The sequence below is a fragment of the Phodopus roborovskii genome, unplaced genomic scaffold (assembly GCF_943737965.1).
Source record: "Phodopus roborovskii unplaced genomic scaffold, PHOROB, whole genome shotgun sequence".
NCBI lineage: Eukaryota > Metazoa > Chordata > Mammalia > Rodentia > Cricetidae > Phodopus > Phodopus roborovskii.
Genome location: NW_026126514.1, coordinates 2,164,455 through 2,186,758, shown reverse-complemented (window position 1 = coordinate 2,186,758; position 22,304 = coordinate 2,164,455). Strand labels below are relative to the sequence as shown.

General features: G+C 41.1%; 2 protein-coding genes across 5 annotated transcripts in view; one reads left to right on the top strand and one right to left on the bottom strand.

Annotated features, from left to right (window-relative positions):
• Positions 1 to 6,133, top strand: part of Strn3 (striatin 3) — a 91,173-nt gene extending 85,040 nt beyond the window's left edge. For all 4 annotated transcript variants that reach the window (XM_051195809.1, XM_051195808.1, XM_051195810.1 and 1 more), the window contains 2 exons: positions 4,294 to 4,380; positions 4,461 to 6,133. In XM_051195809.1, the coding sequence (XP_051051766.1) occupies positions 4,294 to 4,380; positions 4,461 to 4,630 (257 nt within the window). In that variant the 3' untranslated portion in view covers positions 4,631 to 6,133. The remainder of the gene's footprint in view (positions 1 to 4,293; positions 4,381 to 4,460) is intronic.
• A 2,728-nt stretch (positions 6,134 to 8,861) lies between these two features.
• On the bottom strand, positions 8,862 to 21,352 carry Coch (cochlin). The gene is made up of 12 exons (XM_051195806.1): positions 21,248 to 21,352; positions 20,993 to 21,045; positions 20,867 to 20,920; positions 18,722 to 18,878; positions 17,642 to 17,775; positions 17,185 to 17,247; positions 16,301 to 16,345; positions 16,074 to 16,221; positions 12,644 to 12,747; positions 11,192 to 11,418; positions 10,356 to 10,872; positions 8,862 to 9,446 (listed from the first exon to the last, which is right to left on the bottom strand). The coding sequence occupies exons 2-12, from the start codon at positions 21,024 to 21,026 to the stop codon at positions 9,271 to 9,273; spliced, it is 1,659 nt and encodes a 552-aa protein (XP_051051763.1). The 5' UTR covers positions 21,027 to 21,045; positions 21,248 to 21,352; the 3' UTR covers positions 8,862 to 9,270.
• Positions 21,353 to 22,304: the final 952 nt, after the last annotated feature.

Sequence of the window (22,304 nt, the reverse complement as noted above, 5' to 3'; positions counted from 1 at the left end):
AACTTAGCCTTGTCTCAACTGGCTCTTATAACTTAAATTAACCAATATTTTTATTAATTCACGTTCTGCCTTGTGGCTTTTACCTCTATCTCATTCTTTGTATCCAACTCGTTCCATATCTGGCTAGTGTCCTTTGCGCAGCTAGATTCATCTGAAGTTTCTTCTCTCTGCCCAGAAGTCCTGCCTATCACTCCTCCTTAGCTATTGGCTAATTAACTCTTTATTAAACCAGTGAGAAGGCACCTTAGGCAGAGACACATCTTATGCAGTGTAAACAAATAATCCTCAACAGATGTGGCCTCTTTAAGGATGTAGGTTGATCATCTTCCAATGAGTCACCCTGTACCCAGGAATATATGGGTAGCACAGGTGGGGTTTTGTTTATTATTATTATTGTTATTATTATTATTAAGTTTATGCTAGAAAAATAAATAGCTCAGTGGTTAAGAGAATTTACTGCTGTTGCAGAGGACCCCAGGTTCAGTTCCCAGCACCCACATAGTGGTCTTTAACTGCAGTTCTGGGGGATCTATCACTTTCTTTTGGCCCCAGTTGGCATCAGGTACACATGCAGAGCACTTTCATACATGAAGGTAAAACACCTGTATACATAGAATAAAAATTTAAAAAATTTAAAGGCCAAAGTTATGGTAGCACACTCTGGTGGTTATGCTGTAGAGGCAGGGAGAATTACTAGTTCAAGGCCAGCCTGAACTACACATTTTATTCTCCAGAACCTAAGATCATTGTAGAAGGTCAGAAAGCTTATAAGAGCCAGAGGATCAGAGTCTGCTGTGAGACTGTGTTTCCTAGTAACATCAGAAGCTATACCCATAAAATCCCACCAACATGGCTGCCTAAAACATGAGCTGAGCAAGAACAATGGCAATAGACAGGCTAGAATGGATGGGAGATAGAGCACAAAGCCTCAACCCCACACAAAGAACTATAGAAATGTTGAAATATAGAAATGTTGAAACACCAAATGGTTACCCAGTACCAAATGGTCAGCCCTGAAAACATACTTAAAGGTAACATAGTACACACTGAGCAGGTTATCTCTGAGAATATGTATGTACATACATGTACATATATGTGTGTACAAACTAATGAGAAAAGAGACCGTGGATTTGAAAGAGAACAAGAGTGGACATAGTGGGAGGATATTGCTGTGAAGAGACACCATGACCACAGCAACTTTTATAAAAGGAAGCATTTAATTGGCTTGCTTAAGAGTTTCAGAGATTTAGTCCATTTTCATCATGGTCTGGAGCATGGCAGTACACAGAGACATGTGGTGCTAGAGAAATAGTTGAGAGTTCTGCATGCAAATCTACTGGTAGCAAGAAGAGAAAGAGAGAGAGAGGGAGGGGAAGAGGAAGAGGGGAGAGAGACTGGGACTGGCTTGGAATTGACCCACTTCCTCTAAGAGGGGCATGCCTGCTCCAATAAAGTCACCCCTCCTAATTCCTTTCGAGCAGTGCCACTCTCTAATGACCAAGCTTTCAAGTATATGAGCCTGTGGGGGCCATTCTCATTCAAATCTCCACAAAAGGTTTTGGGAGGGAAGGGTTGAAAATGATGTAATTAAATTATAGTCTTAATAAGAGAAAAGAGACATGAAATTGGGGGAGGGAATGAATTTGATTTAGAAAATGTATTGTATAAAACTCAAAAGAATTAGTAAAACTTTCATATTAAAAGTACTAGTCTATGCTAAGTGAATTTATGTTACTTAAGTATCAGCAACTCCTAAAATTAATCTCTTAGTAAACATTAGTGATGAGAAACAAATAGCTGTGGCTTGAAATCAACAGAAGCATCTCCCTTTGTCCTTAAGTGATAACTGTTTAGCATTGCCAGAAAATGGTTCAATTTTTTATGGTTTGCATATTTGACTATTTTCTAGTTTTGTGTTCTGGTCAACATTTGTGGTTCAGGAGTAAGTAAGGAGAGTAGGCCTCTTTTATATCCCAGTAAAAATATCATAGAGGGCCAGCACTATGGCAAATGATAACTTAAGTTTACATCCTAGTGGTGCTAGTTAAATGAGAATTGGTTTTTATAAAGTATCAGCATTTGTTATTTTATTCCCTTCTTGTTTATTTTTTTCTCCCTAAAGATAGTGTTTCTCTACATAACCCAGGCTGCACCTCACTGTGTAGACCAGGCCAGTCTCAAACTTATAGAGATCCACTTGCCTCTGCCTCCCAAGTTGTGGGATTAGGGGCATGCATTGTCATGCTCAGCCCAATTTATTTATTTATTATTTATTTATTTAAACACATATTTGTGTTTATGGGCATGTGCATGTAGAGGTCAGAGGACAACTTAGAAAAATTGGTTTTCCTCCCTGGACTCAAAACTCAGGTAGATATGCTTGGTAGCAAATGCCTACTTTATGAGCCATCTGGATGACTCCAGATTGAATCAAGTTATAATGTTGCTTCTCCTTCATGAAATCATGTTGCCAGTGCAGGGTATTTTTCCCCTAAAAACTTTGTATTTACAGCTTGTTTTAAATTACAACTTGGTGAGTTGGCAAAGAGGTTAAGGGCACTTGTTCTTCTTGCAAAGGGCCTGAGTTTGACTCCTGCAGCATGTGCCTTATAACCATCTGTAACTCTAGTCCCACGGTTTCCAATGCCCTCTTCTGACTTTTGCAAGCATTGGCTACCTATTTAGTTCACACATACCTACACAGTCAAACATTTGTACATATTAATCCTTAAAAAATTAAATTTGCAAACTCACACAAACACAAAAGTAAGTGAATCTTTATTGCAAGTCAACAATCACCCCAGAAAAGGAACCAGGACAGGCCAAAATCATTATTTGGTCTGTCATTATACCTAAGTCTAACTTGAACCAAAAAGGTCTTTTTGAGGTTACTAACAGGAGAATGGGTAAGGGTTACTTACAGAAGCAGTAATAGATCAAAAAAAAAAAAAAAAAAAAAAAAAAAATCAGCTGCAATACGGAAAAGCCTATTCTCTGCATACTTATAGGCAGGTCCACAGATTGAGGAAATCTCTGAAATGAGGCTCCTTCCCCAGCAGATTTTTTTTTTACTAGAAAACTTAAGGGTTGGAGAAATGGTTTAGTGGCCAAGTACACATTTTTCTTGCAGAGGATCAAGTTCAAGTCTCAGTACCCGTATCAGGCAGTTCTAACTGCCTGAAACTAGCTTCAGGAGCTGACACCTCTCTGGTTCCCTTGGGCACACACACAGACACACATTCATTCACATAAATTAAAAATAAAAAAAAAGAGAGAAAGGAAAGGTAGAAGGGACAGGACTTCCCGAACCTTCCAAGATTCCTTGGACATGTGACCTGTTTGCCGTTTGTCTACTGAGTGTTGCACCAAAAAAAAAAAAAAAAAAGACCCAGGGAGATATGGGGTTCAAGCTGAAGATAAGGGAAGCAAAGCAGCCAAACCACCAGACAGAGAACACTTACCTCTAATAGGAATGGGGCATTTCTAGTCTCAACATGGCTGAAGAGTGAATGCTCGATACTGAAACCTTGCTCCTGTCTTATCCTTCTCCAATGCTGGGATTAAAGATGTGTTATCCCAGGTGCTAAGATCATCTTTATGTGAGCTGTTTCTCTTTAGGATTGGATCAATCTTGTGAAGATCTGGGTGGCCTTGGACTCACAGAGATCCACCTGCCTCTGCCTCCCGAGTGCTGTGCGCCATCCTGCCTATCTCTTAATCCTGAGGCCTAGGATTAAAGGTGTATGCCTGGCTTCTATGGCTTGTGGCTGATTTTGCTTTCTGAATTCTCAGGCAAGCTTTAATAAATAATGTCACCATTATTACCATAATATTATCTATAATCTATAGGGGAATGTTTTACTTGGGAGCAAAGTCTTAAGAAAATAACTATACTAAATATTTTCTTTTATACTATTAGTATAGTATATGTATTTTGAAAAATATTATGTTAAGTGAAAGAAGCTATACACAAAAGCCACATATTCAGAATCTGTTTAGTGTAAAGCATCCAGAATAGGCTACTCTCTAGAAAGAATAGACCATTGTTGCTAGGGATTGGTCAAGGGTTGCATACTGGATGCAAGATTGTCTTTTTTTTAGTGATGAAAATGTGATCTAGGTATTGGTGGTAGTTGCCCACTGTGAATTGTGTGCTCCCAAATGGTTAAAATATTAACTTTTATGTTGTTAATATTTTTCCAAAACTGAAAATACTGCTATGGTGATTGTTTTATGTTGATGGTGTGTTTTAGTATCTGCCTCTCAGCATTAATCGTCTGTTTTGTTTTGTAGGTAAAATGATCCATTCTATGGTAGCTCATTTGGATGCTGTTACAAGTTTAGCAGTAGATCCCAATGGAATCTATTTGATGTCTGGAAGTAAGTTTGAACTTCTGTACAACATACAAACTTTATAAAAGAATTGTTGCTCAGTAACAAGCTTAACTTGTCTTTTACAGGCCATGACTGCTCCATTAGATTATGGAATTTGGACAGTAAGACATGTGTACAAGAAATAACAGCTCATAGGAAGAAATTGGACGAGTCAATTTATGATGTTGCTTTCCATCCATCAAAGGCATATATCGCCAGTGCAGGAGCTGATGCCCTTGCCAAAGTATTTGTGTGAACCAACATAGACTCACATCATGAAAAAAAAAATTTGCTTGGTCAGAAAGGGGGTCTGTCTGTATCACTGCCATCAAGAAGGTTACTGATATGACACTACATGTGATCTGCCTGGGTAAAGCTACTGGGGGCAGGCATAAGTTGTTGGGAATCACATCTTTATGTCAGGCTTATTAGTTTTACTGTAATTAACTGTATTTTGTGGGACAGAAAAAAGACTCCAGTATCTGTACTAAATACTGGATATGAACTGAGCATAATTTCTTTTTTTAAGGTGTCTTACCAAAAAACAAAAAACAAAACAAAAAAAAAAAAACAAAAAACAAAACAAAAAGGACTTTTTGTTGGACTCTGTGTGCTGCCTTAGGATTGGGAATGTGGTGCTCTTGTGGGGAAGCAAGCTCCAAGAGTAGGTTTTTTCATCTCTTAGTGATCTCACGTTTATCGTTTGAATGCCACAGACTCCCTTCTAAACTTATTTTGCTTTAAAAAAAAAAAAAAAGAAAGAAAATAAAATTTAACTTAAAATATTTTAGCATTAGTTGCACAAAATGTTTGGATAAAATTCTAGTTTTTATAAGTCTTTTTATATATTTAGCCTGTCACAACAGTGCTCAAGATCATATTGATGTTTTTCTGCATTATACAGCCCTAAAACACAGAGATCTCACTAACCTGCCACCTATAACCACTTTCTTTCCTCCTTTTGCCTAATACAGCTCAGCTAAGTCCTTCATAAAGATGATAAATCACCTTCGTCTACATGTCTTCATGAATCAAGGACTATTAAGTACATTAAAGCTGTGGAGTTTAGTACTCCAAATGAACTCTTTCAAAACTAATCTTGACATCCTATCACTATGTGATATTTTGTACATCTTACTGTATTTACAAGTTTATTTATCAAGGATTATCCATCTTGCTAATAGCCTATTATTTATTTCACTTTTTGTTGGTCTTTATATCCTTTTATTAATGTGCTAAGGGAACCTGTGTATCTATTTTGGAACTCTTTAAACAGTCTAAAATAGACTAAAAATGGAATATTTTATAGTTAAGTTACAAACCAAGGTGTTTTCCCCCAAGATACTATCTTGATTTACCATGATTCCAAAACAAAATGATCTAGTTTTTAAAAAAAAAAAAATTGAAGGATATTGCTATTACATATAAGATATTTTAAAAAGTTGAATCAGGATACAGAAGTCTGCTGAGATTGGACTAGTTTCCCCTGTTTTATTTTTTTAGATGTGCTTAATTTTATTGTGTAACTAAAGATTTTTTTTGTGTGTGTAATGCATGATTAAGACAAAAAAGTATTTTTTTCTAGTCTTCCAAAAACCTTTTCTGATCAGTTTGCGAGTTTTGATGAGTTTTGTAAGGTTTTTGTTTTACAGACTATGAATCAGCAAATTTTTAAGATTGTATCACAAAGCAAACATACAGCTGTTGAAAAATAATGTATATAAAATGCATATAATAAATATTAAATTGTGTACCTGTATGTTGCTGTTGGCCACATCATTTCATGTTCAATAATAAAGTGCAATATTCTCCACAATTAAAGTAAGAGATGGAGGTGGTTTCCTAGTCCATTTTTATGCTTTTTTAATATTCCTAGTAGTTACTGATACTCTAGTATGGTTACAGTACTTTTCAAAGTAGTTTGTTTGTTCCACCTGGGGTAGCTTTTATCCTATTAAAATAAGTGAAATCAACCAGTGTCATCCTCATCCCCTGAGTTTCAGGTATGTAATTTAAATAATCTGCTTAGGCATCCTATTATTTTAAAATATGAGTTTTATTTACCAGTAAATAGTGTTGCTTGTTTAGTTATACCTGTTTCCACAAAAAATGTTAGCAAATAATACACTGCATTATCTGCTTAGTGGAAAGTTGTCCTTATAAATTTAAAAGTTAGCTATTAAAAACGTTTCAAGACATTAATACTCCCTCTCTTAAAATTACAAATGGAATTGAATTAGGCACCATAGAACATTTATGCAAAGTTCTATTTGGATTCCTGGTTTTAAAAATTAAGTTATATATTGAGAAATTTCAAGCAACTCAGTTGCTGCTGATAAAACACTAAGAGTTTTCAGAATTTACGAAAGTAATTACTGCTTTTGGGGTCTGGGGTCATGGTTCGTGAGTGAGTGATTAAAAAGTATAAGGGCTTGAGTTTGAATCTCTGGTCCCCATGTAAAATGTCCAGGGTGACTGTGTGTGCAAATAACCACAGTGTTGAGGGGGCAGAGACAGAAGGGTCCTGAGAGCTCACTGGCAAGCCAGCCTAGCCCTGTGGTGAGCTGTTTGAGTAGGAGGACTCCCCCATCCCAGCTCAAGTCCTTAAGATGGAAAACACTAGAGAAAAGCCTGTTCTGGGTTTCACATGCATGCATGGGCATACACGTGCACTCTCAGTGCATGTGCCACATATACCCAAGGACACCACGTGGTTCTTGTTTTCTGAGCTGAAAAATGAAAAGAACAAAGGGATGTCCTTCCTCCTCACTCGTGTTTGTTTTTATAATAAATTTTCCGAAGCTAGTTTTATTTGTGGCAGATTTTTGAAGTCTGCTGCACAACAATTTAACTGTGATTTGCTTGTTATTGCCACCCACAAGCATTTGTGTCTGTGGCTGACAGACCAAACTATATAGATTTTTCAAATAGGATGTTTATTTGTCATATTTTTTTAATGATAGTAAACTTAGGAAGAGAGTAAAAGTTTGAAAAAAGAATGTCTTGTTTTATATGTGTTTCCATTTGTGGCTTATGGAAAGTTATTTGATTTTACATGTAAGTTTTAATGGTATTTTAATTTTATTATGTTTGTCTTTTTACTCTTGCTATTTAATCATTGCATCTCTCATGATTGTATTTACTTTCCTCATGCAAGCTTTTATCAACCTAAAGTCAACATCTCAACTCATTAAAAGTGTGGTGCCTCTCATGATTGTAATCCCAAGAACATCCTCAGTTGTCTCCAACACGTTGGGCAAAACATTACAAAGTGAGCTAGCATGTTTGGAATTCAGACGTGCCTGCTGAAACTGGATTATAATAGGTCTTTTTAAAACCTATGTTAAAGCCCAGCAATGAAGAGGATGAGGTAGAAATTTTTTTACAAGGCCAGCTTGTCTCAAAAGCAATTCATTGTTGTGTATCCTAGTTATTAATCCTTTCTTTGATTGTAACTCTCTTGCTCTTTTGACAGTGTTAGTATTAGCACCTCTGGTTATCTCAGCTGCTTCAAAGTTTTGTGTTTTGTAAAATTGAAAGACTTCTGTAAATGAGGTAATGAGTGGAAGCTGGGGATTTATTTACTCAGGAGAGAACTTTGAAGTCAGGTTAAATTGAACCTATTTTTTTATGGTAAGATTTTCCTGTTCACAGTGAATCCTTTGCAGCCTTTTATAAGAAGGGAGGGGAGGAGGAATGTTCTTTTTATCAGTCTTTATGTAGTTTTTGAGGCTATCATATATATAATCCTTTTTCTCTGCATGGGCTAGGGAAGTTGTATATACTCCAGTAAGTCATGAATGAGTCTACAACCAGTGCTTTTCCCAAATTACTTAGTAGTAAACAGGTCCACAGGTGGGTAAAGGAGAGGAAAGAACCTGGTTAGAGAAACTAAGATGGGATGATTCCTCTAGGGAGAGTCTCTGTGGGTTCTAGTCCACACTGAGTGGGTTTTGATACTCTCCTTGATAGTAACTTCACAAATGTGGTTACGTTTTTAAAATAATACTATTACATTTCTTTTGAAGCAGGTACTCAAAAACATGCCCTAGTGGCTAACCTCATGCTATCTATAATAGGCCTTTAGCATGTAATTGAATAAAATATTGCATGGCTTAGTTCAGATTAGTCATTCCATGTAAATTAGCAAGAGTAGAATTTGTGTCATAGGAAGAAGAAAAATGGTGTTAATAAAGAGGCACTGAGTAAGTCGCTACCAGTTTTATTATTATTGATATATCTGAGCTATTATGCCATGTATTTTTCCTATTACAATACTTGAAACATCTTTTTTCAAAAACTTTACCTGCTTAAACATTTTCTCAGTCCTTGGAGTACATGCCTGTCTATACACATAAAATTAAGGATATAAATAGAAAAATACCAGGCAATCCTATCTTTACTCAATGTGGTATTTTCAGCAATTAGTTATGAAAACACGCTACAAAAGAAGCTTGATACATGGTTCCATATAATTTGTAGTTATGTCTAGTACAAGAAATAACAGCTGTCTGTTGTTGCCTGGTTTTAAGAAAACATCCACATGGGTCATGATCTATATTTAAAAGCTGCTTTGCTTTATTGCACAGTCAATCCAGAGTGGTTAAAGAAGGACAGTGCTTGTGTCTAAGTGTCAGATTCTTTATTGAGCTGTGGCACTTACATATCCACTTTGAGTTTGCATATTTGAACTCTGCAGTTTTAAATCATGACATTTCTCTTTCCTGAGTTTCTAAGGACCCTGGTTATCAAGCCTCAGCCAGTCTAATGTAGGGCCTTCAGCTGTTGACGAATTTACTGATCCTGGAAAACTATAAAGTTACTTAGGTATGGAGAATATAATTTGCAATATTAGATCCCCTTGTACTTATTCCTTCAGTTGTCAGAATATCACAGTTACTGCTGGGATTCTAGGAAATCTCTACAAATGCCTCTAATAACATCGGAGACAATTGGTTCCAATCCTGTGAACTCTCTGGTAAAGAAAGCGTGTGACTCCTTGGGTTTAGAGGCCATATCTTTCAGGTCATCCAGAGGTGCCCAAGCCACACCAACAGAGAAGATGGTGATACCTACAATGGAAATATTTTTAAGTGAGATAAAAATAGGTTTAGCTTACATATAAAGTTACATATTCCATACATTATTACATAGCTGCAGAGAAAACAATTTAAGTGGAATCTATGCTGTTTTCTAGGTAGACTACCGTCTTTTTGACTATGGCAAAAATATTTGGAGTCAAAACTTTTGCCATCAGCAACTTAATATATATTAACAACTTGAAAATACCAAAATAGTCAATTCATTAAAGACAATGCATTGAGCAACTAGGAACAGAAGGACATCCTCCCCCTGATCTATCTATGCTTGGCAGTGAGAAAAGACTTGCTACTGTCACATTAGACATTTTGGGTCCTAATAAGTAGGTTAAATTGATACTGGCACAAAAAAGATACATAAATGGGGAAGTTTGCATTGTTTGAGGAATGAAGCTAGTGATAATTTTGATTCTTCTTTAGTTTTGGAAGTTATATTGACAAATCCAATAATCAAAAATTCTAACTCCAGGAGATGGCTCAGCACTTAAGAACGTTTGTTACTCTTGCATAGGACCTGTGCTCAGTTTCCAGCATCCACATAGTTCACAACCATCTAATTCCAGTTCCAGGGGATCCGATGCCCTCTTCTGATGTTTATGGGTACCAGGTACACATGTGGTACACATACACATAGGATAAACACTCATAAACCTTAAATTGCTAGTCTTTAACACTAAAGCAAACAAATCTGGGGATTAAAAAAAACTTCCAAAGGGATTTCAATGAAGCTTGGAAGGATTTCAGTTCAATCACTGAGACTCTAAAAATTTTAGAATAAGTCCACACTGCAAGGATCCTCTCCACAAAATTGCCTGAGCCTATATTGACTATGAATTCACAGGACCCCTTACTTATCCCTAACACAAAGGACAACTATCTTACCTGCATCATGGGCAGCTGCAGCAGGGCCTCGGACATCATCATAGGATTGCCCATCTGTGACAATTACCAGGAAGTTTTTGTTGGGGCTGTCCCTTATGGGACCAAATAAATTTCTAACAGTAAAGGAAATGGCATCACCAGTAGCTGTCCCACCACTCATGTAGCGTATGTTCCCTAGGACAGCTAGGACATTCTCTTTGGTGTTATAGTCAGTGAAACTGAATTCTGTGCGCTGATCATAGGTGAACTGTACAGCAGCTATCTTGGCTCCAATGTCCGAGATTTCAAATGTCTTGGCTATGTTAGAAACAAATTCCAGCATGAGACGGAAATTGCTGTCTCCAACACTGCTGGAGCCATCAATTAGGAAGGCAATATTCACTGAGTTGTAACAGGTCTTGCTGCACATCATCTGCTCATGAGTGCAGAGCTTCTGCACCAGAGGCTTGACATATTTTGTGGTGCCAAACCAGTTGGGCATGTGATAAGAGAAGAAGCCATTATTCCGACACACAGCCTAATGGGGGAAGACAAAAGATACCCCCCAAAATCAAAGTTTAATATTTTGCAAAATAGTATTGGAAGTTGAACCTAGAACCTTTACACATGTATCCTCAGCACAGTTGCTACTTCTCATTTGAGGTAGGGGTTTGTCTTAGTTGCACAGACTGGCCTCATTGACTAGCTGGGACTACAGGTCTGCTCATCCCGGCCCACCTCAAACATATCAAACTTATGTTTGTTACTCTAGTTACGGGCTTAACAGTACTGGGTTTAAGAGGTCCCAAACTGAGTCACTCCCACCCATTAACAGGAATAGGCTGTCAACACCTTACCTTGTCAACAAATGCAACATCCTGAACCATCCCCAGTTCTTCAGGGATGGGCTTGGCCACAGAAACTATAAATACATTGACACCAAACTCTCTGGCCACAATGCCTGCTTCCTCAATGTCATCAGAAGGCCAGCCATCAATAAACACCACCACCACTTTTGGTATTCCTTTTCTCACACCTGTGTCTGCCGTAAAGAATTTCTGAGCAGTGTGCTTCAAGGCTTTTCCTAAAAACAGTAGCAAATGAGCAGCATTTGTCATGATTCAAGTGACATTTCTATTTCTGGGTAACTTTTTTTTAAAACAATAGACATTTAAATGAGGCATCTACAGAGCAAATAACTCTTAGATTGTGATTCAGATAAAAACAAAAATATGCCAAGACCAGGCACATCCACAGATCTCAACTATAAGATTGCTTCTTTGCCCATTCTTTCTCTTTCCTTTCCCAAATAACCTCTTTCAGATAGGGTTCAAGGTAGAATTTGTCCTTATATTTTCTCTGCTGCTCCTTAGGCAAGACCTGAGGCCTCATGCTCAGGTCATAAAGATTCCCAGAAAGCCTTCTTACGGCTTCTTTGACATCTTCAGTCTCATACCTTGTATCATCTCTCACTAAACCCAGCTTTGTTGAATCCTACAGCATTATAATATTTTTAAAAACCTTCCAGCTCTTGCTTGATGCTGCAACAGCAAGTCTGCTGGCCATTTTGATTTGAGAGTGATGCCGCCTCGCACTGCCTTTTGGGTAAATCCTAGAGGATACACCTTGGGGGTGGGGGTAGGGGAGAAGGACGCCTGGTAACATCTTAATGCCATTAAATTTAATGTAACTTAAGGAATTCATTAAGAAAAATCTATGAAGTGAGAAAGTTTAATTAACCTCCAGGCCTAATTTTGGTCTTCACAACCTACACTGCTCTCCCCAACCCCCACTTCCCAGAAGTCCCTTCTATCATTTAATGGTGAAACACAAACACACCCCCCCTCCTGTGTGCCCTTCCCTCTACTGGCCTAAGAGGGCAGCTAGGGAACAAGGAACCTTCCCAAGTCCTCCATCACAGTTAAGTCTATTCATCTTTGGTTATAAAAAGGTACTTTCCTAAAGTTCACAATGCTGTTGGGTTTTTTATTTTTTGTTTTGTTTTGTTTTTTAAAGAATTGTCAGCACTGAGCAGTGCTGGCACATGCCTTTAATCCCAGCACCCGGGAGGCAGAGGAGGTGGATTTCTGAGTTTAAAATCGAGTTCCAGGACAGCCAAGGCTATGCAGAGAAAACATGTCTGGAAACAAACACTAATCATCAGCTAACCTACTGGTATATTTTCTGCTACAGACAGTTGTCAGGTGATGAGATGCAAATCTAACCCCGGAAGTGCTAGCAGGAAATGGGGCTCCTAAATGGCACACTATGCTTTCAGCTCTGACCTCAGAGGCAGTGTGCTTGCTTACCTGTGTTGGAATTACCCCCTCGGAAACCTACTTCTTTTATGGCAAACAAGACATCTTTGGCTGAAGTGAAGTTTTTCAAGTAAAATTCTATTTTAGGATGTTCACTGTAAAGAATGAAAAAAGTTTTTAGGAAAGACAAAATAATCAGTGAGACAAGAAGAGCAGACTTTATCCCTGCACACCTGCAGGTTCACATCAGCATTCTTGGTGTGGCTCACACAATCTGATTTCATGGTTTGGTTACTTTTTCAGTTTGTAGCCATTTTCAACTATTCAGATTCTGACATCTCATTTTCACATTGTTAATGATAAAAAGGTCATTCTGATCTGTTTAAATATGAGCTCTTTATTCTAGTGCTTCCTAAAGCAGAAAAACTGAGTATATATTTTAGTGCAGCTATCATTTTGAGAGAAAGCATAGGGGTAAATTAGTCAAAACAAACTAATATAAGAAGAAAAAGTCATATAGGAGAATTGCCTCAGGGAATATTGAAATATACAGTAAAGCTATAATAATCACAACACTTAGAAAATGTATCAGGACCTAAGCCAGACATGATGGTGCACGCCTTTAGTCCCAGCACTCAGGAAGCAGAGGCAGGTGGATCTCTGAACATATTATTACAGTGCCAAAACCCACCAATGTCATTCTCACAGGAATGAAAGCACGTGTCAGAACACAGTCCATGAATGAAGACGAATGACTCCAAGGAAACAAGATGAGTTTTGTAACCTCTGTTCCTCCCTAACTCAGGTTGTTTTTGGACAGTGCTCTCTCACCCTCTCAGGTGTAGTAAGTATTAGGAGTGGGTTTACTTTAGACCACCCATCATCTTACCCATTATTCAGAATAATGTTTGCAAGCATGTGTTGTCCTGTGACTGAATACAGCCTAAACTCATGTGATCTTTGCCCTTGTGATTGTATACAGCCTAAACTCTAGTGAGATTTGCTCATATGACCTTGCTTAACCCTCAATGCCCTCAGAATATAAATTGCCTAATGTCCTGAATAAATTGGCTACTGCATGAGACCAGTCTGCCTCATTTTTAGGCTTCACTCTCCTAGCCTCATGCCACCAGCTAGACTGGTGACAGTCATGATTTGGATCTCCAATGAAGGAACATGGAAGAGGTTCTTTTTTTTTTTTTTTTTTTTTTAAAGTATACTGGCAGAGTAAAGGACAGGACCAGAGCTGTGTGGTGGTGGGTGGTGGTGGTCGCCTTTGATCCCAGCACTTGGGAGGCAAAGGCAGGTGGATTTCTGTGAGTTCAAGGCCAGCCTGGTCTACAGACTGAGTGCCAGGACATACTCCAAAGCTACACAGAGAAACCCTGTTTCAAAACCCAAACAACAACAAAAAAGGGAACAGAGAACTCACTGCTACTTCCTCCAGAAAAGAAAACTCAAGAACTGAGTGAAACAGAGAAAGGGTGTTTGTGTAAGGCTTCCAGACCATTAAACCCCCTTTCTAGCTCTCCTACAGGCAATGTACTATTCAATAACAAGTCTTTTTATGCTAATAGAGCACTCAGACCTACACAGACTAACCAGACAGTCTTTTGTGGTTGTTGTTTGAAGCGTGGAGATTTGTGACCATTGCATGTACATGCTAGTGAGTTAAGAGAAATTCCCCCCCCCCAAAGACAAGGTCTCTTTGTGTTCAGTTTTATCTTCAAACGAATATTGGCTCCCTCTTTTATGTTCTCTCTCTCTCTGTCTCTCTCTCTCTCTTTCCTGTCTTCTATTCCTAACCAGGCTCAATCTTCCTGGTCGCACATGTTTTCCTTTCCTCCCTCTCGTTTTCTCCTACTTCTCTCTCCATTCGCTGCCCCTCCCACTTCCCCTGAGCTCTGGGGGACTTGTCCCTTCCCAGTTCTGTGAGGGACTTTATATGAATCTCTTAGAATACACCTTGTATCCTAGTTCCTCTGGTGGTGTGAATTATAGGCTGGTGATCCTTTGCTCTAGGTCTAAAATCCATATATGAGTGAGTACATACTGTGTTCCTCTTTTTGTGACTGGGTTACCTCATTCAGGATGGTTTCTTCAAGTGCCATCCACTTGCCTGCGAATTTCAAGATACCATTATTTTTTTCTCTAGAGAACTACAAGACCGCTCCCAACTAACAATTTGAGCTTCCGTGGAAAGGCTATCTAAATGCCCTTCCTGGAGAGTGAGATCAACAACTAACTTCTCCATGGAGCCCTCAACTAATGCCTGTTGAAAACAGGATCAAACACCCATACATAAACACTGAGTCGAACTAGAACCCAGATGCAGATGGAGAGGACAAAACCATGCAGCAGAAACACATACAGACAGCTTACCTGAACGAGGAGGAGCTAACGGCCACTAGACTGATAGCTGGGAAGCCAGCATGGGACTGACTCAGGCCCCCCTGAATATGGGTCTCAGCCAGAAGGACTGAGCAGTCTAAGGGACCTCAGACAGTGGAGCCAGGATGTATCCCTGGTGCACAAAAGGACTTTGCGAACATATCCCCCATGGAGGGATAACTGCCTTAATCTAGAGACAGGAGAGAAGCCCTAGTCCCTACTTCACAGGACCTGTCAGATCTACATGACCCCAACTGAATGGCATTCCCCTACATATGGAATTGGGGTGGGGGGATGGGAGGGGAGGGTGGTTAAAGTGCATGGGAGAGGGCAGAGAGGGCAAAAGGGAGGGAAGAAGGGAGGGAGGGAGGGAAAGAGGAAGGGAGGTAACTGGGATCGACATGTAAAATAATAAATTAAATTTAAAGAAAAATGCTTTGACTCCAAAATTTAAGTTGAAGGACAAGTTACTAGGGAAAAGGATTTCTATTTTTGTTTCCACAGAAAATGAAAAGATGTGGATTCCTTCCAGACTAATGTGGTTTGATCACGCCAGACTGCCTGAAACAGAGTACAAGGTGATCCTACATTCAAAACAGCTGGACAAAACAGCCCTACAGACTACAGCCAGGATTTCTGAATCTTCTTTGAATCCCCCATGACAGCGCCCCTTACCAGCAGGAAGTAGTTTGGAAAGAACGATGCCCAAATTCCCAAATATTGTGTATAAATGTTTGTTTTCATTTAATTGGACTTTGTTATATAAAATAAAACAAAATAATAAAATAAAAAATAAAACAAAAACAAAACAAAACAAAAAAAGACCAGGTCTCACTCTATGCAGCCTTAACTGGCCTATATAGACCAGGCTAGCATTGAACTCACAGAGATGAGTACAAAGCACATTGAGTACTAGGATTAAAGGCATGCAGCAGCATACCTGGCCCTGAATAGATGTTCTTAAATACTGAATTTATAGTTTGGGATTCCAGCTTGTCCAAACTTCAGTTATGTTTAACTAAAGTTAATGTGAAACTTGGTAAGTCATCATTCAAGACATCATAATCTCCCACTTTACTGAAGTTGGTACCTGGCTTGCACGAGGCCCACATGTGGTCCTTCTGTTCCAATTCCCAGCATCAGTGCCACTTTCCCAACAAAATTCTTCTGTAAATTAAATCGGCGCTGCCCTATGTTAAAGCTTCCATCGATCAGAAAGGCAATGTCTGCCTTACAGTCTGCAGAGAACCAAAGAAGGGCTTCGTTAGTCTCAAGAGCAGCTGGAGGAAATGCCATTTTCCCCAGCACTTAGCTTACCTTTATTGCCAGTCTTCTTCTCTGGTGTTTTCTTTAGTCGTTTACCTGAAACAAAGGAAGCTCTTGACAACAAGACATTTACACAGCAGGAACTTACACCAGAGTGAACCCACGGCAAGGAGTGCCATTCTTAGAAAGGCCTTTTAAGTTCATGTCATGGTCTTCTGGACTGGGAAAGCAATGCTCCAACAAAGAACCACAGCAGAACTGTGGCAGGCCTATGTATCTGGTATGTATATATCCAAGGCTTTGAAATCTAAAACCCACAGCCGAAGCAATAGTGGGAATACAGAGCCACATGTTCTTAATTTCTTTGACTTTAAAATGGTAGGGGCCAGAGTCATGGGGCAGGCGGTACTTTCTGTTCTTGCCGAAGAGCCAGCTTCTCATCAAGCAGCTCAAGTCACAATGCCTGTAACCTGGGTTCCAGAGTAGCCCACCACTCTCTCTTCTGGTTCTGCCTTTGCCTGCACACACACACACCATACACATAAATACATTCAAGCACACATATATACACATAAAATAAATCTCTAATAAAATAAAATGGCCACCATTTGGAATATATATATTTCTTTTAGTCACTTGACAGTGCAGAAACTAAGTGGACTGTTGAAGCAAAGAGCTGGAAAAAAGTCCTTGATCAGTTTCTACACAGGATCCACCAAATCAGGGAGGGATAGAAAAGACTTCCTGAGATTGGATAAGATATATATGAGAAGAAATGTGAACTATGAAGTAGAATGCATCCATCCAAAACACATCAGTAAACAGGAGGTAGCTGCCCTGGTCCCCTTTACTATTAGTGTTCCAAAGGAAAGGTTCTACCAGCAACTTTTTAACTCTATGTGCCAGGCAACAAGGGATCAGCTGGCATTTCATACCTGCAGGTGGATGGGCTGTGGACACTGCTCGTCCTGTGGCTTCCTGGGTGCTGCTTTTGCCTTCTGTTGAAATGAGAAGTTTATTGTTTTTCTCTTTCCTTCTCTGCATCAGAGCATTATGAACCTTAAGTTCTACATGATGACTCAGCTATAAACATCACACTACTGACCATTAGGTTCGGAGAACTAAAATGCATTCTTGATGTATTTGAAAACACCACCCAAAACTGAATTCACTGGTTTGACAGTTTGTTACTTGCTAAGTATCTAGGCACGGTTTCCACTGTGAAGTGAGATTTTTTGCTCTCCCAGATTTGGGTGACTCTGCCCCATAGCTGACTCAACTACAAGGTTTCCCATCAGAATCAAAAAGGCTGGGCTAAGGAAAGTTGGAAACCCTTTTGAGGGGCATGTGGAAGTGTTTGTGCACAGCTGGGAACAATGGAATTGTACCTACTGGTCACCGCAAAGGAAGCAGGCCATCTGGAAAGTGTCTGAGACTGGATGCCATTAGCATCTACTGAGGAATAATTCTCTCGACCAGGAAGGCTATAGACACGCACAGGTCCCCCTGAGGTGTCAATCACTCCCCTGCAATGCAAGAGTTACAGCTGAGACATTATCCAACAGTATTGTGCTATCTATTGCTCTGATTGGTCGAGAAAATAGCTGAGTGGAAAAGTTGCCTAAGGATGCTTGCTTCTGGCCAAGTCTCACTTACACAGTAACAAAATATCTGAAGAAATGACTTTGTGCTGTCACACTTTTTAAAGTGATGCTAAGAACACACCCATACCCTGTTTCTTACATTCAGAATTTAAAAAAAAAAAAAAGGTGTCAGTTTTTCTAAAGTAATTAACACATTGCTCTTGGACTATATTTTATAAATTCACACTTGCTGTTTTACTGTAGGATGGGTGGCATTGACTTACTATAGTAACAAATCAGCAAGATATTTGAGAGCCTGAGTTCAGTCTCCTCATGGAAAAAACAGACCAAAGCTGTGTCTACTTTAAGACTTGTGATGGAAATTAAAATGATGCCTTGTGCAGCATACCTCCCCCCATAATATGCAATACAATAAGGAATGTCTTAGAGTCATAGGAATGTAGCCACCAGGGTCTTATGCAGGGTTGGAGAAATAGCTCAGTGTTTGAGAGCACTTGCTGCTATTCCAGAAGCCCCAAGTTCAGTTCCTAGTACCATAAGGTGGCTCACAACCACATGTAACTGCAGCTCCAAGGGATCCAACACCCAAACAGTTATAGCACACACACACACACACACACACACACACACACACACAAAACATGAGCATAATATTTTTTAAAATATTAACGCAATCTACTCATTGTCAGAAAGTTTCTCTTGTACATTTGGTGATGCAAGAATGCTCAGGAAAACCTTAAAAATATACCCACATTCTATGGCCAAAATTGGCACTAAAAAGAAGCAAGCAGGTAGGAAAGGGATCCAAACAGCTAAGTGGGGAAGGAACTATGTGCCACTGCCCACCCACATAACCCTTCCAGCTTACCTATGGATAGCAGCCCCACATATGCTGGATACTGAAGCATACACTATGTTCCCAAACACAGAAAAGTCCTCAAGAGAGCAGCCTCCTGGACAGAGAACATCTGCTTTCTCTTTTCGGATATCCAGGCCTCTGGTAAAGCAGGTGATGGCGATGGGAACTGGAGAAATGAATTGCTACATAAGGGCTCAAAGGCTCCTTTGATGAGTGTTGCAGGAAAAGCAGGATGTGGGATTATTTTTACTCCCCTAATTTCTATCCTTCTGCCAAAATGCAGGAAAAGCAGGATGTGGGATTATTTTTACTCCCCTAATTTCTATCCTTCTGCCAAATACTGACTTAAATGTTGACACAGTTTTAGATGTTAGCAAATCAAAAGGGATTTTCAATTTAATCTAGGGCCGGGTTAATACAGATGTCTAATGTGACAATATTCCCATTCTTAGTCAATTTGGAAAATGTAACAAAGTACATCAGGATGAGAAAACATGATGAAACTGTTGACAGTTGTTTATGGTGACAGTAAATCTGGATTGAGCCTTGGTGGGGTGCTTTCATAGACAGGAGCAGAAGTCTTGAAGCTACCCTTTCCAGGGGACTGTTTAGCCTTGCTACCTGATACGACAGAGCCTCAAAATCTCACATTCACATAAGCCAACCAGTTAAATGGTTGGTGCCTGGATCCACAGAATGTTATTTAGTGGCACATTTTACAAATGAGGGAATGAAAGCTACAGATTTGTTTGTTTGTTTGTTTGTTTGTTTGAAACTAGGTTTGCCTGTGGCTTTGGAGGTTCTCCTGAAACTCACTCTGTAGACCAGGCTGGCCTCAAACTCACAGAGATCGGCCTGCCACTGTCTCCCGAGGGATTAAAGGCCTGAGCCACCAACCCCTGACTGAAAGCTATAGGGTTAGTCTAAGGAGCACTCCATGGCTCCCTAAGGATGTTAGACCAGTACTTGCATCTGATTGTATCTCCTACAGATCTGTCCACAGTGACATGGGAGGCAGCAAATACTTCAGAAAGTGCTGCTAACATGCTCATTTTAAAATCAGTCTGCTTCCCCCACATTCCCCCCCCAAAAAAAGGAGCTTTGGCCCCTGAGTGGCTCTCACAGTCATTCCAGCACTCGGGAAGTGGAGGCAGAAAGATTGCCTTGACTCTGAGGCTAGAGTGGGTTATACTGAATTCCAGCCCAGCCTGAGCTACAATGACACTGCCTCAAAAAAGCAAAGTTACTATGAAAGGTGTTAATTTGTCAAATGACAACAACCCTCCCCAAATGGTAACCTGTCAATTTCCTCTTGATTAAATTGAGATTAAGATTATTAAGTATGATTTTCCAAACACTAGGTGGGCTGGGGGACATCTCCCTCACCCAACAAGATGGGATAGTTTTGCAAATTAGTCACTTGCCTCTGCTGCTAACTGGACCATGGAAGAAAGGGGAAGACACCAGGTGTAATACCAATTCCTCAGCTTAGTTAAAATATTAACTCCAAAGAGAATTCCAGCACCTCTATCAAATAACCCCAGTCTCTCCCTTTTTCAGGGACCTGGGGGGGAGGGGGATCGGCGGTGACACTGGAATCTTGAACCTAGTATGTTAAAGTCTTTCTAGAGCTCTAACACTGGCTTCCTTGGGCAAAAGGTGAACACAGCAGCCAGGTGCGGTACTTACCATTTCTCCTTTCAAGAAAAGCAAACGACAGATTTTTGAGAAATCAAACTATCCCTTACATCGCAGAAAAGACACCGAACCACACACCCGTTCTTCTACACGTGGTGCAAACTCTTTTGAGGCGTCCAGTGAGCGATAAGAACCGCCAACGGTGCAAACGCACAGCAAGGTGATCCGATTAGATGGGACAGGGACATGAGGCGCCCCATCTGTGTGGGCTGGGACCAAAAGATTTTCCCCAGCCCAGTAAAGCGGGACTAGTGGTCCCGGAGCTAGGTGGCTGGCTTGCGCCCGGGAAGGAGACCCGGTCGGACTCCGAGGACTCTGGCATGGGGAAACAGGTAAGCACGAGGTGTGCCCTGGAGATGGGTGCGGGCGCCTATCCGCCCCATATCCCTGCGCAGATCCTCAGCCTGCGCGGACCGACCCTGTCCTCCCTCCCTCCTCCGCCTGCACCCAACTCACCGGCTCCCTCTGAGCGCACGAGCCGGGGCAGCAGTAGCAGCAGCAGCCACGCACCTGCGGAGAAAGGACAGCTGGGTGGCTGCAGCCTCCGCCCGCGTGGGCGCGGCGGCGAGGGCGCGTACTCACCGAAGCGGAGAGCAGGGATCCAGGACGCGGACATGGCGGGGGTCTGCGCGCACCTGCGGGAGAACGAGGCGTGAGCGAGGCTCGTCGGAGACCCCAGGGCCCCCGAGCTCCTCGGGAGCCGGCGAAGGCGACAGAGCCGGGCTGCTGCAGATCGAGCAGTCCCGGGCACGCTGTGCCACCTCATATCGGCGTGGAGGACGCCAGGACACACAGCTAGACAGGGACAGACTCGGCGCACCACCCGGAGTGCCGCACCTGCGTGGGATCCGCCCGGCTGCACCCGAGTGCGGTAAGCGCGGCTCCGTGGCCGCTATAAAGGCCCGCGGCGCGCATGAGCACTGTGCGGGGGGCACGGGCGGGGGCTGGGAGCGGTCTCGGGTCTCCCCCCCATCCACCCCTGTAGGGCGGTGGCTGGCCAGCTCCGCCCTCGGCCCCCGACGGTCCCTGGGGGAGACTGGTGCGCTGGCGCCTCTCCCTGCAGTGTGGGGGTCCCCAGGGGAGGTGTGGAGGTCTCTGGGGGTGTCCCGGGATCGGGGGTGGGGGTTGGGGGAGCATCGGAGCGCGCCTGGGGACGGTCCTAGGGACGCGCAGGTGGTGCAGGGTCCCAGGTTGGTGGCAGGTGACTGTCTAGAGGGAATTGAAGGGCCCCTCCACACAGTCGCAGCGGGTTGCTGAGCAGCCCTCCACGGGGTCCTGAGAACAAAACTTCCCAACTTCGCGCTCCTTGGGAACAGTGCCTACTTTTAAAGTAAAACCACCCAGCATCTGATGAATGCTGTGGTGGGAAACTTGTCCCACGTTATTCTTTAGGAGCTCAGTCTCCGGACTTGGATTTTTTTTCTACTAGAAAACTGTTTTTATTTGCTGTAAAGGATAGGAACACCATAGAGTGCCACTAACCTCCAGACAGTATTTACAGTTTCTATTTTCTTCCTTTCTTCCTCTCTCTCTCTCTCTCTCTCTTTTTTTTTTCCTAGATCGGGAAAGATTCCTCCTTTTTTTTTTTTTTTTTTTTTTTCCTTTCCAATTTCAGACTTGGTGATTACACGGAACTTTATATTTGGCACTGTGTGTGTGTGTGTGTGTGTGTGTAAGAGAGAGAGAGACTACAGTCACATTAGTCACATTCATGGTGGACATGGAGAAAGAATGGAACTTATGGGGAATGCTAGTAACAGACCACGACCTGCAAGGTAGCTGAGGGACTCCAGATCTGGACAGCCCTTACTTACCCTAGCATATTTATTTATTTATTTATTTATTTATTTATTTATTTATTTATTTATTTTGAGGCATGGTTTTACTTCAGTCA